General features: G+C 43.2%; 1 protein-coding gene across 2 annotated transcripts in view; it reads left to right on the top strand.

Moving 5' to 3' along the window:
- The window catches only part of SH3RF3 (SH3 domain containing ring finger 3), a 372,049-nt gene that overhangs the window by 287,417 nt on the left and 66,428 nt on the right, over positions 1 to 18,204 (top strand). For both annotated transcript variants that reach the window (XM_042981038.1, XM_042981039.1), the window contains 2 exons: positions 5,648 to 5,818; positions 7,869 to 8,113. In XM_042981038.1, the coding sequence (XP_042836972.1) occupies positions 5,648 to 5,818; positions 7,869 to 8,113 (416 nt within the window). The remainder of the gene's footprint in view (positions 1 to 5,647; positions 5,819 to 7,868; positions 8,114 to 18,204) is intronic.

The following is an 18,204-nucleotide window of genomic DNA, read 5'->3' as shown; positions in this document are numbered from 1 at the left end:
TGTGGCTGTCTGGTGCATAAAGCAGGGACCAGGAGGCCTGCAGGCATCAGGCTGACAGTGGGCTGGGCCATCCTCTGTTCAAGTGTGATCCATCCATGCTTTTTCTTGGGTCATTCCTAAAGAAAGCAGATGCTGAATGACATATTCCCCCACCCCAGGCCAGCGCCCCTCCCCAGCACGAGCCACATGCCAGATCTGCAGGCACATGTGCAGCAAAATGACCCACAGAGCCATCTGCTTCTGGTTTTCTCTCTGAGACACCCAAAGGAAATATAAGTGGGAGGGGCAGAGATTTTTCAAGGTGAAGTCAGATTTATTTGCATTCCAGTTCCCCCAGCAACGCACACCTAGAGGCCAGACTTGAAGTATTGAGACCAGAGGAGATATTACTCATCAACAACACAAATTTGAAGTAAAGATGAGGAGAGCAAATGCATCAGTGCCCTGTGCAAACCAGTGCAGCACCTCTTGATGCAGGGGACCACACGGGCTCCCTGACCCCGGAACTCAGCCTCACCTTCAGGCCGACCTCAGCAGGGCCTGCCAGCCTCCTCCACAGCCTCTCACAGTGCCTTGTCCTGTCCCTGTGGCCACAGAGCCCCATCTGCTTCTAACTTGTTGCTGAAACACAGATTCTCAACCTTTCTGACCCTTAGTTTCCTCAACTGTGAAATAAGGGGTAATCCCAGCCTCAGAGTTCATGTGGGGCAAGGCCCTGGGAGAGGTTGGCACCTGAAAGATGCCAGTTCTCTGTGCTTCTGCCCTGTCCTTCCTTAGCCAGTGGCCCACATGCCTGTGGTGGGGGTGGAGCTCTGCACAACTGTTCTTAGGCACAGATATGAGCTACTTAGAAATAAGATACCATTAGAGTTTGTGAGGGACAATTTAGAGTTTAGAGCTGTGTTTTGAAGGGGAGGGTGTGTCATTCCCTTGGGGGTGATGGCATCCCTGGAAATGACATTCTTTGTACTGCCCATTGTTAGCATCCAAGGGGTGTCTGTGTCACTGAGCATTTATTGAGTAGAATACATGAAACCATGAAAGGAATATTGACTTCCCACTGTTAAGAATCCAGACCTGCCCTGTGAAGGGGCATGATGTGGCATAAAATCCAAGTCTGTCTATGTTTGCAAACTAACTGCAGTGACACTGTTTCTCAGTGTGTCCTGTGCCAGAGGACGTGATTCCAGCAGTGGGGAAGGCACTGGTGTCCCCGCTCGGTGGACCAGCAGTGTTTAGCCATGTTCACCTCTAGGTTGCTCATTTTCCTGCTTTTATTATTTCACCGGACCCATGTCTTGTGTTTCTCTAAAATAAAAATGGAATTTTGAAAGAAGACTTTTCTGACTTAAAAGTCTTAATCAGGATAGCTTGAAGCTCATAATCTAAAATTTTTCTTCATTTTTCTTTTTTTTTTTCATTTCAACTCCCCTTTTGTGCTAAGAAGTGAATGCAAAGTCTTTGTTCCACTAAATGGCATGGGGATCCTCAAATGTTGAGGGAAGGATAATCGGCTCCTTCCCTAAAGACAATTAAATTTCAATTATTTGAGGTCTAGTCCCCCAAGATCACAAACATCACTACCAGGCAGTTCATATGGTTCATGGAGTGTTTGTCACACTTGGTAACATTGCTTTCTTTTTTAAATCGGGTGTGTATCCAACTCCTGCTGTGGAGGTTGGGTGATAATGGACATCACTCACTGAGCCAGGTGTGGGCAAGTGCAGGTCCTGGTCCTTGGGCTGCTGTGCCAACATGAACCTTACACACTCGCCTGGGGTCTATCCTCTCTCTGGCAGGGCCAGCTCACAATTGGGCAGGTGTCCCCTGCCCCCCCTCCCTCCATAGCTTCAAACTCCACTGAGCAGATGGACAGTGCAGGTGGCACATGGAAGTCATCCTTGACCCAGGAGCTTCAAAGATAGATTAAAGAGCAAAGAGAAAGTCCCCCCACCCCATCAAAGCTACCTTTGTCTAGGCCGTCCACAGTTCCCTGTTTAGATGGCTCCTTCACCCCCCAAGGGCTGGACTAGCTGGTTTGGAAACTCTGTTAATAGAAGTTTTTTGACTCCAGTTTCTACTTCCCTCTTTGACTCACCTCTCACCCCTTCGCATGCCTTGTGCCTCAGTTGTTTCCCTCTCTCCCCCGGCTCACTGCCTTCTCTGCTTGCTTCTGTCTATCCAGGTTCTTCCAGGGCAGCTCAGCTCTCTCCTGGTTGGACTCAGCTCTCTCTGCCATCTTGCCCTGTTGTATACCCTCTGCTTCTCCTTTTCATTCCTCTCCTCACTGTTTAGATACCCACAGCCTGCAGCCCTGTCTTTTCTGCCCTTTCTTGCCTCTCCATGGTGCCCACCCCTCCTGGCACAGTCCTCCCAACTCCATACTGAATGGACTTCCTGAATGAGGAAAACTGGTACCTGTTTGTTCTGTGCTTGTTTTTGTGTTCAAGGTCAGCCGGCAGACTTTGGGGCCATATGAGACAGTTTCAGTACATGCCCACACACATGCAGATACACACATAGACACACACACTTTCCTTCAGCAGTCTTCATCAGAGTCTCAAAACCAGAGCCCCTATTTTATTGTTCTTTTAACAAGTATTATTTGGAGTATACTATGTACCAGACGCATTCTGGTTCTGGGCATACAGCAGTGAAAAAAACATACAAAAATCTCTATCCTTGTGGAGCATATAGTATAGTAGGGAGTGGAGGACAGCAGGGTGAGAGATGAGAGCCCCAGATAGAGGGGAAAGTCAGTGCAAATTTAGAATATTTGGGGGACACCTTGGTGTAGAGCTTCCCTGAGCCAAGGTTTTCTGGGAACCCCAGCTAGAGATGCATACATGTAGTCCCCTTCCTCTGGGCTGAACTGGGCTCCCTCTGCACTGGCCGTCACCCTCCTTAGGAGGTAGATGTGCCACAGGGTAGCAGGTGGCTGCCTCTTGCCAGGATCCCAGCTGAGGACAGGATGATCTGCCACTTCCTCTCATAGGAAGATTTAACTGCTCAGGATTCTTCCCCACAGGTGGGGAGATAAGAGTGGAAGAGCAAGGCATTTAAACTCTCCAACATGGTGCCCTCCTTGAGGAGCTCAGCCAACCTTGAACCTCTGTGTGTGAAAGCGACCTTTGGAAAAGGGATCTTCCATCAGGCAGTGTCCAAGTGGGCAGAAAACCATGAAGCCCCACCCCAAGACACTAGGTGATGGCCCACTGGCCCAGTCCTCAGACAGCCAGTGGGCCAGGGTGAGGAGGAGGTTGTGCCCAAGACACACGGGACTTGGTCTCCTCCTGGGCCTGAAGGTTGAGGAGGCAGCTGGTAGGGCACAGGCCAGTGGTGGGCCTCATGTGGTGGCGTCACTACTTTGTATGGGCCTCCAGGCTCTGCACAGGCCCCAGGAGTAGGTGCAATAGTGTGGGTGCCCCGCCCTGTTGGCCAAGCTGAGATGTGAGCCCAGTGCCTGTCATGAAGGGAACAAAGGCAGCATGCAGTTCCTCCCTCCTTGACCAATGTGATTGTTTGCTGAGGTCCATGTTGTATACACACACATCCCAAGGAGACAGCACCCCCAGCTTGGCACTGTGCTCCTGGCCACTGTGTATTCACTGGCCACAGAATCGAAAAGATTGTTCTCACATCATGAAGAGATGGAAGGAAGCAAACAAACAGGATTTATGCTTCAGTTACCTTTGCTTGGGAGCAGGCCCAAAAAGGTGTGCATCGCTGTCATTGTTTCCAAGCCTCCCAAGGCCCCAGCCTGCACTTCCCCTTTCCCCTTGTTTTCAGCCTGCCCTTGCCCAAGCCCAAGCTGCAACTCCCCACGTGAGGCTGCCCGCCCCCAAGTGGTTAAAGAGCACGCAGGCTTCCCTGGCGCAAATGCAGTTGTCATGTGACTTTCCTGTTTGTGGTCATTCCTCTGTCACCATCAAAGAGCTCCTGTGAGTCATCAGATGTGAAAACAGACAGATGATATCCTGGGTTCTCTTTGTCACCCAGGCATTGCGCTGAAAACCTGAATCTTTTTGCCCATGATAGGCAAGAGTGTCCCCTCCGGTGATGGCTTCCTTTATCCTCTCTGAAGCCCAGAGTCCTTGCTAGTTGCCAATGTTTATCTTTTCAAACAGAGAGAAATAAAGATGTAAGCCATCCTTTTATCCCTAAGGGAAGGGGGGAGGGTGCCAACCTGTAAAGAAAGGAAATAAACCAGTCAAGGCTTCCACTGACTGAAACAGAGGCACTTGTAGTGTTTAGGGTCAGGGATTAGAAAGGGGTGGCAGGTTTTATGTTGTTTTATCTTATTTTCCCTTACTTTATGTTAGGGCCAAGACATCTTTACAGGTTCTCATTCTGTTCTAGCATGTTCCTCACTGGCCCTCTGAGACTCAGGTCCTCCTTTCTTCTTGCTTGAACCCTAGTGAGTCATGTCTCATTTCTGTATTCACATACTGAGAAGGCCCTTCCCAGGGTCAGAAGGGTGTTCTGGGGGTCTATGACCCTCCTCAGATCCCCAGAGACCTGTGAATGTCCTCCAGCCCCTAGAGCCTACAGTCCTGGGAAGGGTCAACATACCCACCCAGCCATCCATCCTGGTAGAAGATCCAAGAGATGACATTTCTTTAAAAATCATCTTTTATTTCTCATTGAGCTGAAGCCTCATCAGCCTTCCTCCTGCCTCTTGTGAACAACATAGTTGCCTGATATGGTTCTCTCTATCAATTTAAAACCAACCTACCCAAACGCCCACAGTAGCAAAGCATTTTACAAGTATCCAGTCCTTGCAAGTGCCCTGTGGGGTTGTATATTGAGGTTGTCAAATACCTAGTGATATGGGTCACTAGGAACATAGGCTGTTACGGGCACAACTTCTAAACCCTAGGCCAGGATTTACACCACTGAGTTTGTTCTTCATTTGTATTCAGATAGGCTTAAAAGAAAAGTAGAATTTAAATAATTAGCCATGGCACAAATATTACAAGGAAGAATGCAACCAATAATTCCCTAACTAGACTTCTTTTTATCTAAAAGGACCTTTGAGGTATCTTCCAGCTCAGACTGATTGAATGGACCAGGCAGGTTAAGCCAGGACCCAGTTAGATGAAATGAGGGAACCCAGCCCAAGACTTACCTGCTTCATTCTTAGTTTTCTCTTGCTCAGAACATCAGGCTTTAGAAATAGTATGCAGAGTAGAAGAAAAAATTGGGGCCCAAAGACCTGTGGTCTTGTTCTGGCACATCCTCTGGCATATCCCTCAGCCTTGGATGAGTCATGGAGGCTCACTGAGCTGTAGGACTGGAAGGTGGTATCACATACCTGCCTGCCCAGGTCAGCCACTGCAGGGCTGTGGGGTGACCTGAGTTTTAGGCACAAGAGGCAAAGTCTTTCTCCTTCCTGCATGTACCTCTCAGGACCTGGTTCTCTAGGTGTGCAATAGCAGTGCTGAGTACACCGCCTTCCCTGCACCATGGTTTATCACAAAGAGTAGGTTGGGCACGGTGTGCACAAGCCCCCACAGGCATCAGCTAGTCCCTTTTTAGGTTGGGTTCATCCAAAGATGAGCCCACATGTGACCCAGGTGATACAAGATGGCCTATAACCACCCCTCCCAGCCATCATTTATCCTTGGCCCTACTCTTCTGCCTATAGGTACTTGGCGCTCTATGCTTACAAGCCCCAGAAGAACGACGAGCTGGAGCTGCGAAAGGGCGAGATGTACCGCGTCCTAGAGAAGTGTCAGGATGGCTGGTTCAAGGGGACATCCTTGAGGACTGGGCTGTCTGGGGTGTTCCCAGGAAACTACGTGACTCCCGTCTCCAGGTGAGGCAGGTGTCGCTGCCTGGGAGAGGGGGGAACACACTACCCACATTCCCCTGCAACTGGTTACTGCCTGAAAATCATGCTGTGGTCTGGGCAAGCCAAAAACACAGTCCAGAAGTCAGCAAGGGTGCCCCTGCCCACAAGGTTTTGCCCCGTGAGCTCAGAACTCCCCTTGAGCAAGGGTTCTACATGGCCAGCTTTTCACCTTACGAATTAGGTTTTGCTTGTCATTCCTTCAGCAGGCACTGGCTGTGAGGGGAGAAGATGCCAGCAGAATGAGCTGGACTCAGGGCAGCAGCACAAAGTGAAATTGGAAGGTCCCCAGGAGAGTGAGATCTTGTGTGTGTGTGCACACATGTACCTGTGCCTGTGCATACAGTGTCTGTACAACTGGTGTGTGTGTGTGTGTCACACACATAAACCTGGTATACATAAAACTCACACACCTATGTATATACACAAGGGAAAAACATATTCTCAAAAGCTAACAGTTGTTATTGAGTGATGGTATTAAGAGTAATTCAAATTTTTCTTCTTGTGCTTTCCTGTCATTTACAGATTTCCTGTTATATCATTTTTATAAAACAGATAATGGAATTAAAAATTTTGCTCAAGAGGTTACCTGGAGTTGTCTGAGATTTTTCCATTAAGATAAGGGGTCCACTGTTGATTTCATTTGTCAGTCTCAGTTGTGGAAACCGTTCCTGGGCACAGCCCTGGATTCCTTCTCTCTCGGGAAAAAGACTGCCATTAAAATAAACAAATAATGCCTAGACCTTGCACTGATCACTAGACTGATTCATACTTTCCAGGGCACCCAGAGGAGCAGTGCTGGCCATGACATAGGCTTGCTTGTCACAGCATCCGATGGCCCTTCTTGGAAAGACCCATAATTTGTGAGCCCACTTTATTCAATTTTTACAGTTTTTTCCCTAGGGTAAAAGTGAGCTCAACAGGTAGCTGATGTGAATTTTTAAAAAAAATTCATGGCTTTGACTGGCTCACTGATGGAGTTCCTTGCTAGAGGCTAATTTCATGGCATCTATAGGGGCTAAGAAAGAAAGGTGCTGTCGGTCCCTCGACAGCTGAGTCCTTTTCCAGGAGGCCTTTCTTCTCACGGAAGCCCTGACTTAGTGGTGGCTCAGGCCATCCCTGACCAAAGTCATGGCCCAGTGGTACTGAGCCTCAAGGAGTGAAGCACCCCACCTGGTGACGGGCCTGGCAGTGCCTGTTCTGACCCTCATGAATGAGACTCTGAGAGGACATAAGGGGAGTTTACCCAGATCTTAAACAAATGGAAGACATTTGATCCCTGAAACTGAACCCAGAGCAGCTTCCGAGTTCCCAGATTCTGCCATATCTTTCATGCTCACTGCCAGTGCGTGAGTTTGGTGCAAGTACTCAGAGGTCAAAGGGCTAAAGCCCATTTTCAGAGTGGCTGTGTTTCTCTTGTATTTCTTAAACACTGGAAACTCATTTCATCTGGAAACTCTGAGGTGAAAGGGCATCTATTTCTGGTATGAAACTGCAAGTTCCCTGACATCTCTCAGAAGGATGTGGTTTGTCTGTGCTCTTTCCCAGAAGCCAGCAGAAACAAGAAAGTGGCCATGTCCAGAGGGAGATGGGTCCTTGCCATCCCACCACATGCCAGATGTGTCCAAGCCTTGGCTGTGGCCAGCTCAGTCACTCTTTCTGGATGTATTTGGGGACAGACACAGCTGTTTACTAAAATGAATCAAGGCAGTAGTTCTGGTACAAAATATTTGATTGATTGGGATCATCACTGGTTCTTAGGGTTCTTTTGCTGTTTCTTAACTATTTATATTGAAAGTGAACCCCCATGAAGGTTTTACAAAGGGTCCCCCACTGCCAAGTTTGAGCTCTGGGCATCGCTTAGGGGATTATCTCAGCATTGTTTTAGTGTTTATGCCCTGGGCTATGTGGCTTCACCTCTCACAGCCAGAAGGTATGAATGGGCCTTTATTGATGGCCTATATTGTGTGGTTTCATCTGTGACTTCACCTGACTGGATTCTGCTTTATTTCCTCAGGGCTCCGGTAGGAGGGGCTGGGGCACCCCGGAATAATGTTGGAGGGTCTCCACTGGCCAAAGGGATGGCCACAACCATCCACCCAGGTGGTGGAAGCCTGAGCAGCCCAGCCACTGCCACGAGGCCGGCCCTTCCCCTCACCACACCCCAGGCCCAGCACCAGGCAGCCGCCCCCCCAGTGGGCAGTTGTCTGCGGCACACAGCCCAGCCGGCCACCAGCCAAGCCCGGGGCACCGTCCCCACAGGTACGTGCCAGGCTCCTGAGACCTCACTCTGCGGGAAAATTTGACAAGTGGTTCTTGTAAGAAACATTATGACCTAGGTTTCAAGCAGTCCAACATGGGACAAGTCGTATTTGCTTATCATAATCCTAAGCTTCTGCTAATCTTTAGGAAATGTAGTATTGACTTATATTACCCTGTCCTGGCAAAAAAAAATGGGTTAGACAGTTCACAAATATTTATACATTTCATTGTAGCAAGAGGAGTGCATGAACTAATAAGATGAGCACTGGCACCTTTGGACGGCCCCTATGAGGTGGCTGGGCCAGCTGCACGGGCCTTCCATGTGCAGGACACCTGATCGGGGGCTTTCCAGCTAGGCAGCTTCTTACCACGCAGAGCCAGAGTGCCCTTTTTCTGAAATGCTTTGAAGCTAGAAGCAGTGATGGTCACTGACCCTTCACCTTCATGCCAACTTTATCAATAGCCAGGCTGACATCGTTTAAGGAAAATCTTAGTATGGTGTGAGATGAAGAAAAAGTTATGAGGTGGATCTTATAGGCAGAAAGAAGGTAAACACTCTCGCTTGGAAGCTTAGCACTGAGCCATTAGGAACTGGGAGCCCACCCCAGTCACCTTCCCTTCACTGTGCAGTGAAGGAACCCAGGATGAGAGAGTGTAACTCTGACTTTTCATTTAAATGACACAGAATTCCTGCTCCACCCCAGCCTTACTCTCTCAGAAACCATCTATCTTCCTCTCAAAGTAAGGCTTAAAGGACGAAATATGTAAATTCTTTGGAGCAATAAAATACATGATTTTTTAGAATCTAGCCAGCCAGGAGATGGCCCATTAAAAGTGCTCTAGGAGGCATCTTCTCAAGTGTGAAAAGTGGGGATAATACTTAGCACAGCAGGGGCCATATTTTCTTCCGAGTCATGGCTAATGGAACAAGAGGGTGGGAAGGCTAATGGAACAAGAGGGTGGCTGTCCACCCACCAACCTGCTTATTACTCTTTGGGGAAGTTGGCCTGCACATTCCCGTACTGGTGCCAGTCCAGGCTTGTGTGTGGCAGCAAGAGCTATCAAGACCATGCTACAATCCTAGAATGAGATATGCACTACTGAGTGTTTTAGAGGACAGTCTGATTCGTTCAGCATGCCCACTGACAGAACAGGACGCTGTCCCTGCTCTCAGCTCTCATGTACCATCAGGGAATAGTGGTGCTAGGAAGGATTTGGGTGCTGATGGAGGGTTCAGCATGCACACTTGGTGATGACGAGGTGGGAGACTGGGAAAGGATCCTCAGAGGAGGCAGCAAAGTAACACTTGGGTAGGGAAACAAAGAAGGGTGCCATTTGAAGCAGGAAGAAAGGAATAGTCAAGTTAACAGAAGTGACAGAGAGCACATCTTGTGCAAACAGCTGCAAGCAGTTCAGTGAAGACAGAGTAAACACATGTCTGATTGAAGGCTTGAGATTGAGATCTGTGTTTGAATGCTGGGCTGCCATTATGATTGCTTGCCTCAGTTTCTTCCTCTGTAAAATAGCACCTACCTCCAGGGACAATGAGGATTGTCTAGCATGGCATATCTAGTGTGTATTCAGTACCTGTAGCTACTTTTATTCTTCTGTTAGAGAATAATAATATTAATAGAGTATTCAATGTATGAGGGTCCAAAAAAAATATATAAATTATTACCAAAGGATCCAGGGGATTGAATTTTCTCATGAAGGCAGTGGGGACCCCCCAAGAGCTTTTACATGAGAGGGATGGAACTTGACCAAATATTACCAGGCATGATAGGGAGGAAGAGCTGGTGTGGGGCAGCCTGAGGCTGGGAGCCACTAGAAAGGTGTTGCTGTCCTCAGGTGAGAGGTCACAGGGAAATGCAGAATTGAGGCAAATGACAAGACATTTAGGAGTCAGTATGGTTATGACTTGGAAATGGGCTGATGCTCAGACAGAAGAAGGAACCAAGTCCAGCTACCAAGTTTCTGGACTAGTGACTGGGAGAATGACGATGGCATGCCCTGGTCTAGAAGAAACCAGAAGGGACTGGTTTATGGTGGAAGACAATGACATGTAGTTTTGCAAAGTGCAGTGGATGCTGGCACGCTGTGACCCACAGGCTGATTTGGATCAGCATCATTACATGGGGCTTTTATCTCGTGTATGAATCCCACCTCACCATGGTAGAAGGCTGGCCCTGCCAGTCCAGCTTACCTTGTAGATAAGGGGCAGACATATGACCTAAATGCTGGGGTAGTCATGCTTGCATGTGACTTACATTCAGAAGCCACAAACATGAGGGGCTGTGTGGATCCTTTTTAAGAGAGAAGATAGTGGTGAAAACATCCAGCTTTTCAGGGGCAGGAGGGTGGACATCTGGTGTCTAGTGCCCTGTCATCAGTGGGTGCTGAGTAGACTTCTAGTGTCCAGTGCCAGTCATCAGTGGGTGCAGGGTAGACTTATGGTGTCCAGGGCCCAGTCATCAGTAAGTATAAGGTGGAAATCTGGTGTCCAGTGTGCAGCCTCATTCTGGATAGTGTTTATTTCCAGCAGCAATGAGATCTGCACCAAGGGAGCCTCGTGGGTGGGGTTGGCACTGCCTTGGCTATTGAGCCTCCAAGACTGACTCTGCCATCCCAGAGACTCTGTAAGTGCTTAAGAGTCTTTCATATATGTCTGTTTTGCTTAAATTAACCAAGATAAGTTCTGTTTTTACAACTCTGCCCCATGGTGAATAACTAGTTGTCTTTATACTAAAGGAGCTCTGCAGCAATATTATCTGGTGCCAGCCCTCTTGCCCCCAACAATTACCTCCCAAGCAACTATACTCATAGAATGGTTTAAGTTCATCTGATGGTGTTTATTGGTAGCCTCTAGCTAGAGACACAGCCACTGTAGTGGCGAAGTGGTTGACTGAGCCCACAGCAGAACTTCCTAACTGATGTGCCAGACAGGTCAGAAGTATACCGAGATTCTGACCTCCTTGACCCTTGGAGCACCCGGGCGGGACCTGGGGCAGCTAAAGTCCCAGGCCATGTCCCTTCTGGCTATAAACATCTCATCCACTAACCCCAGTGTGCACTACACATGCTTCTATGTGCACCACAATATAGAGAGGTTGGGGAGCCCTGTTCCTCACTGAGAATGAATATCCTGGCACGGCAGCCCAGGGTTATTTGCACAAAATGCCAGTATGATGGTCTTTCTTTCTTTTTAAAGTTTACTTATTTATTTTAGAGAGAGAGGGGGAGAAAGAGAGTGTGGAGGGGGAGGGGCAGAGAGCAAGGGAGAGAAAATCCCAAGCAAGCTCCATGCTGTCAGCGCAGAGCCCTACACCAGGCTCGAACTCACAACTGCGAGATCATGACCTGAGCCAAAACTAAGAGTCACACACCCAACCAACTGAGTTGCCTAAGTGCCCCAGTATGATGTCCTTTCTAAGCCATGCCTTGCTAGCAACTTTCCCAGTTTAAAGAATAAAATGAGACCTGCCAGTCATTTCTCCCTCTATGGAATAACAAGCAGAATTGAAAGAAATTGGCATGGCTAGGGGCAGTACAACGTTGCATCTCAGTCATTGATCACCATAGTAACCACCATGGTGTGACAAGCATTCTCTTCCATCAGACTAATTTTACATACGGGAAAAGTGAGGCACAGGATGTTTAGAACGGTTTCCTCAATACCTTCCAACCTCATACTTATCCCCACACTATTGCTGTTACAGTCAGGTTAAAGAATGGCTCCTACCACATCATATCAGTAAATTAAATGCCACTGAGTTTCCATAGCATTTTCCACTTCATTCTGCATTTAGAGAGAAAAAGCACACTGTTGACAGTACAAGTAATGGATTGTTCACTGCAGTAATTGCCCATTTCAGCAGACCCCAACCCAGGCAGTTGAGAGGCGTTTCATCAATGTTCTCATCTTGAGCCAAAGTCAGGCAGTTTGACAAAGGCTTAATTGCATTGGCCATAGCATCCAATATGATTTGCTCTGCTTGATTAATGTGATTCTTTTTTCCAAGGGCAGAGCTCTCCCTGTAAAGTGCCAGTGTCCACACAACCTCATATCAGTGTTTAGCAGGGGCAAGAGCCTTGTGCAGCCATTTATTCATTAGCAAAAAAAAACAAAAAACAAAAAACAAAAACAAAAACAAAAAACCAACCAACCAACCAACAAAAAGATGAAAGAGAGGTAGATACATGCAAGGCACTCTGCTAGGCTCTGGGAGTACAGAGAAGAACCTATAGACCCTATTTTTACACCCAGTTAGAAGGGCAAGGAAACAAATTCTTTCCATAGAGTTTGAAAAGCACTGTAGTGGAGGTATCCAGAGGGTATTAAGAAAGCATGGAGGGGAGATATGTAATTCAGACTGGGGAGGAAAATGAGAGAATGGAAAGTTTTCAAGAGGTGGTGATCCTGCCTTGATTCTTAAAGTACAAATAGGAACTATCTGAGCAGACAAAGCACAAATAGAATTCTAGCAAGGACAAAGACATGGCAATGAGAAATACCGGAGTTTCTATTTTGGGTAACTTTATTTGTTTTGATGTGACTAAAACAAAAGGCATGGAAGGAGAAGGCTAGGGTGTTAGTGACATTTTCTTTGAAGAGGCAAAATTTAATTTTAGATCTTAAAGCTAGGTAGAGCTTAGCATGCAGCAGGGGGTGAGGTGAGGTGGAAGTGTGTGGAAGGACAAAGAAAGAGAATGAGTGCCTGTGGCACAGCTGAAAGGTAAGCAGAGGAAGATCATGGAGGTTCCTTTAGACCATGTCATGGAATTTCAGTTTTTATGCTAAGGCCATTGGGGCACATTAGAGGGTTTTAAATAATAGATAGAATCAAAGTTTTGTATCTAAAGGATAAAGCTAAACTTCTGCTTATGACCGACCTAATGTAGTGAGGACAGGATTTGCCCTTCTACCAGAAACAATTTATAAGAACAACCGTTTGCAAGATGTCAGACATTGGAAAATCATCCATGATAATGGGACATGAGGTGTGCCCCAGCTTATTGCCTGGAGAGAAGTTCCAGACTGTGGCACAGGGAGCAGTAACAACATGGAGGCCAGAGGGCTTCCTGAAGTGAGGATGTGGAGTGAGAGTCTGGATGATGAAGGTGGTTGGAGTTTGAAGGTCAAAACCTAGAGAGGAGAGAGGGCTGCATAGGAAGAAAACCTCAAAGGATGCAGGGTGTCCTCTTGAGTAGTTTGCTGAGAAGTAATCAGCATATGCATGTGAAGAAACTATACAAAGCCAGGGAAACTATGAGAGCAAGGATCAGTGCTATCAGTGTCCAGCATTCACAAAGTACTGGAAATAGTGCCTGCTCCACAAGCCAGATGGAAAAACAGTTTGCGGGGCATTGAGTCGTCTATGCAGAAGGACCTTGCCTCAGTCCCTAGACTAAGCACTGCTCTAGTCCCACCCAACTAGTCTTAAAAGCAAACTCAAAAAGATCAAACTGTTTCCAATTAATTTAACAGTGTTACAGGACTAAGATCAAGAGTATCTTTAAGACTGCAAAAATACCCAGCTCTCAACATAAAAATAACAACATCTGATACCAATAAAAAATTCTTAGGCACACAGATGGAAGTATGACCCACAATGACAAGATAAACCAATCAGAACTGACTCAGATATTAGAATTAGCAGAGATTAAAACAGATATTATAATTGCATTTATTACTATGTGCTCATAGATTATAACGTGCTCAGAAAATTAAGTAGACACTTAGAAGATATCTTAAAGACCCAAGTCAAACTTCTATATATAAAAACTACAGTGAGATCAAGAATACAGTGGATAAAATTAGTAGCAGATTAGACATTGCTGAAAAAAATATTAATGAACTTGAAGGTATAGCAATAAAAACATGAAAAATGAAAAACAAACATAAAAGAGAAACTTTAAAAATGAGCATCATAGAGCAGTGACAACTTCAAGTGGCTTTATGTATGTGTAATCTCCAAAGTAGAGGAGAAAGGGGTGAGATAGAAAGATTATTTGAAGAAATAAAAGATAAAATTATTCTAAATTTGATTTAAACTGCAAATTCACAGATCAAAGACAGCTGGTGGGCCTTGAGCACAAGAAACATGGGGAAAACTACACCAAGGAAAATGATAATCATATTGTTCAAAATCTGTGATAAAATCTTAAAAAGCAACAAGGGAAAAAAAAAGCTACATTACATAAAGTAGGAAAGAATAAGGATGACTGTATACTTCTTGTTGGGAACACTTAAGTGAGAAAATAGTGGAGTAACTGAAAGAAGTACTGAAAGAAATATATCTGCCAAGTTAGCATTCTATACCCAGGGAAGTTTCTTTCAAAATGAAAGCAAAATAATTATTCACACATAGTAAAGCTAAAAGATTTCATTACCAACAGACCCACACTATGACAAATATTAGGCAAAATTCTTTACGAAGAAGGAAAATGGTATCAGATGGAAATACACTGAAGGGAGTGAATGTAGGAAGGGAGTGAAGGACACAAGAAATGGAAACTGTATATATAAATATATGTTTTTTCTCATTATTTAAATACCTTTAAACTATAACAGACTGTTTAAACAAAAATAAAAACAATGCAGTGAAGGATTTAAAACACATGTAAAAGTAAAATGTATAATGGTAAAGGTACCAGAATGGAGGAATATACTATTATACTAAACTATTACATACTATTATACTATGATAAGTATGTTTTTATACTATGTGTGAAGAGTTATGGAATCACTTATAGGAAGACTATAATAAATTAAAGATGTAAGCAAGCACTAAATATCAAAACAGAGTTGCAGCAAATAAACTGACAAAGGAGGTAAAATGGAACCACAAAAACTTCCAATTAATTCAAAAGAAGACACAAAAAGAGAGAAAAAGAAATAAAGATGCATGGGTAAAATGGCAAACATGTAGTAAAGTGTAGGTTTAAACCTGATCATGTAAATAAATGTAAATGGTCTAAACAACTTTAAATAGAATGCAGAGATTGTCAAGTATTCTTTAAAAAACAAAACAAAAACAAAACCTAACCATATGCTGTTAACAGAAAACATATTTTAATACTTAAATACATAAACACAAATAAGTAAAACAATAAAAAGTAAAAGGATCAAGAAAAACAGTTGACTTTTATTATTCACAGTAGCTATACTTTATACATTTTCCATGGACACTCTATTAGTGAATCCTGAACCATTGCTCCTAAGTGAAATGCATATATGTGTGTATATCTCACAAAGATTATAATCTTAAATATTTTTTAAAAGTCATTCTGGTAGATTCTATTTATTTTACAAAAGAGAAAATCAGGTTCAGAGGTGAACTGCCTGAGGCCACCCCACTAACAGGTGATAAGCAGGATTCAAACATGTCCAGTTAGTCCCAGGGCCAGAGCTTCTTGCACTGCACTGCCCTGCTCCCTCCCATCTCTGTCCCTGGGCAGAGCCTCATCCTGTTGCACTTCAGCAGGGAAAATGTGACTCAAAATTTTTGCTAGTATATGCATGTCTGCAAATGACTACAAAAGCACCACAGGTACTGATTTGGGGGTTACAAATCAATTTTAGCTGGTAGATGAATTTGCACATATAGCATCTATGAATAATGAGATCTATGTACCATGCTAATACTACTAAAAATAAGTCTGAAATGGTTATATTAATATCATGGTAGAATTTATAACAAAGAATATTATTACTAAAATAAAAGGCAATTTCATAATGATAAAGGGGTCAGTTCATTAAGAGGACTAAGTGCTTATGTCCAAATAACAGAACTTCAGAATGTATAAGCAATTACTGATAAAGATGCAAGGAGAAATAGACAAATCTGCAATTATAGTCAGAGATTTCAATACTTCCCTTGATAATTGACAGAACAAGTAGACAATATTGGTAAGAATACAGAACACTATAGCAAGCTATAACCAACTTGACTTAATTGACATTTATGGAGTACTACACTAACAACAGCCAAACACACATTCTTTTCAAGTGCACACAGAATATTTACCAAGATGTACCACATTCTGGGCCATAATATTTAAATCTCTAAATTTAAAAGAATTCAGGTTTCATAATACATTCCCTGACCAAAATACAGATGAATTAGAAATTAATAACACAAAGATATCCCCAAATATTTGAAACTAAATGGCACACTTAAAAGTAACCCATGGATGAAAGAAGAAATCAAAAGCGATATTGGAAAACATTTTGAAATGAATGAAAATGAAAATACAGCATATCAAAATTTGTGGAATGCCACTAAAGCAGTACTTAAGAGAAAATTTGTAGCACTAAACACCTATGTTAGGAAAAAAAAATATCTCAAATCAATCTCCTCAGTTTTACTTTAAGAAACTAGAATAAAAAGAGCAAAGAAACTGTAAAAGAACCAGAAATAATCAGTGTGGAAATAAATGAAATAGAAAATGGAAAAACAGTTGAGAAAGTCAATGAAACAAAATTTGGTTCATTGAAAAGATCAGTAATAAAACTGGTAAACATCTAGCCAGAGGGATAAAGAATAAAGAGAGGATACACAGATTATCAATACCAGGAATAATAGAAGTCACATCACTTCAGATTTTACAGAATAATAAGGGCTTATAAAAAATTATGCCAATAAACTCAACAAATTAGACAAAATGGATAAATTTCTTAAAAAACATAAATTAACAAACTTAAAAAAGTAAATAACCTTAATGGGCCTGTATTTATTAAAGAAATTGAGTTAGTTAAAAACTTACCACAAAGAAATCTCCAGGCCTTAGTAGCTTCATTGTTAAGTTATGTCTAATGGTTAAGGGAAAAAATACAACAATTCTATGGAAACTTCCAGAAAATTGAAAAGAAGGGAGAATATTTCCTAACTTTTTCTATAAGGCCAACTTTACCCTCATACCCAAATCAGACAAAGACATTAAAAGAAAATAAAACTACAGACCAATATCACTCATAAATATAGATGTAAAAACACTAAATAAAATTTAAGCAATCAAATAGATAATGTATCAGGACCAAGTAGAGTTTCTCCTAGGAATTCAAGTTTTTATTAACATTTAATGATCAATATAATTTACTGTATTAACAAACTAAAGAATAAAAATAACATGATCAGTTTAATAGATGTGGGTTTTTTTTTTAAATCTAATGCTCATTCCTGATTAAAAACTGTCAGAAAATGAGAAAATAGAACTGAGCTTTTTGACCTGATAAAGGGCATCCATGAAAACCATAGCTAACCTCAGACTTAATGGTGAGAGACTAAAAACTTTCCCTCTGAGATCAAGATTAAACAAGGATATCCACTCTTGTCATTTCTATTCAATATTGTACTATATGTTCTAGTCAGAGCAGTTAGTCAAGACAAAACTATAAAAAGCATGTAGATCAGAAAGAAGGGAGAAAATTATGTCTATTTGCTGATAACATGATCTTGTATATAGAAAACCCTGGGGAACCCACACTCACACAAAAAGCTTTCTTTAGAGCTAATAAATTAGTTCAGCAAGGTTCCAGGAAAAAAGATTAATATACAAAAATCAATTTTATTTTTACATAGTACCAGTGAATAATTGCAAATTGATGTTTTAAAAAATGACAGCAATTTTAATAACATGAAAAATATAAATTAGTTAGGGATACATCTGATAAGAGAAGAGGACGTCCTGTCTGCTGAAAACTACCAAATATTGCTGAAAGAAATTGAATAAGACTGAAATAAGCAGAGAAATATACTTCATTTATGAGTGAGAGGACTTAATTTGTCAAAGTAATTATTCTCCAAAAATTTGACCTATAGATTCAATGGAATACTAATCATGATCTCACTCAGCTTTTTTGTAGAAATTGGTAATCTGTTTCTCAAACTCACACAGGCATACAAAGGACCTAGAATAGCCAAAACAACCTTGAAAAGAACAACAAAGTTGGAAGGCCACACTGATTTCAAGACATATTATAAAACGATAGTAACCAAGTTAGTGTGATACTGGTATAAAAGTAAGCCACTAGATCATTGGATACTTTTTTCTGAAAACAGAAAAGTGTCCATTAAATTTGCTGCCAGGTG

The sequence above is a fragment of the Panthera tigris genome, chromosome A3, assembly GCF_018350195.1.
Source record: "Panthera tigris isolate Pti1 chromosome A3, P.tigris_Pti1_mat1.1, whole genome shotgun sequence".
NCBI lineage: Eukaryota > Metazoa > Chordata > Mammalia > Carnivora > Felidae > Panthera > Panthera tigris.
Note: the sequence above shows the minus strand (reverse complement) of the source record. Positions and strands in the feature narration are given on the sequence as shown.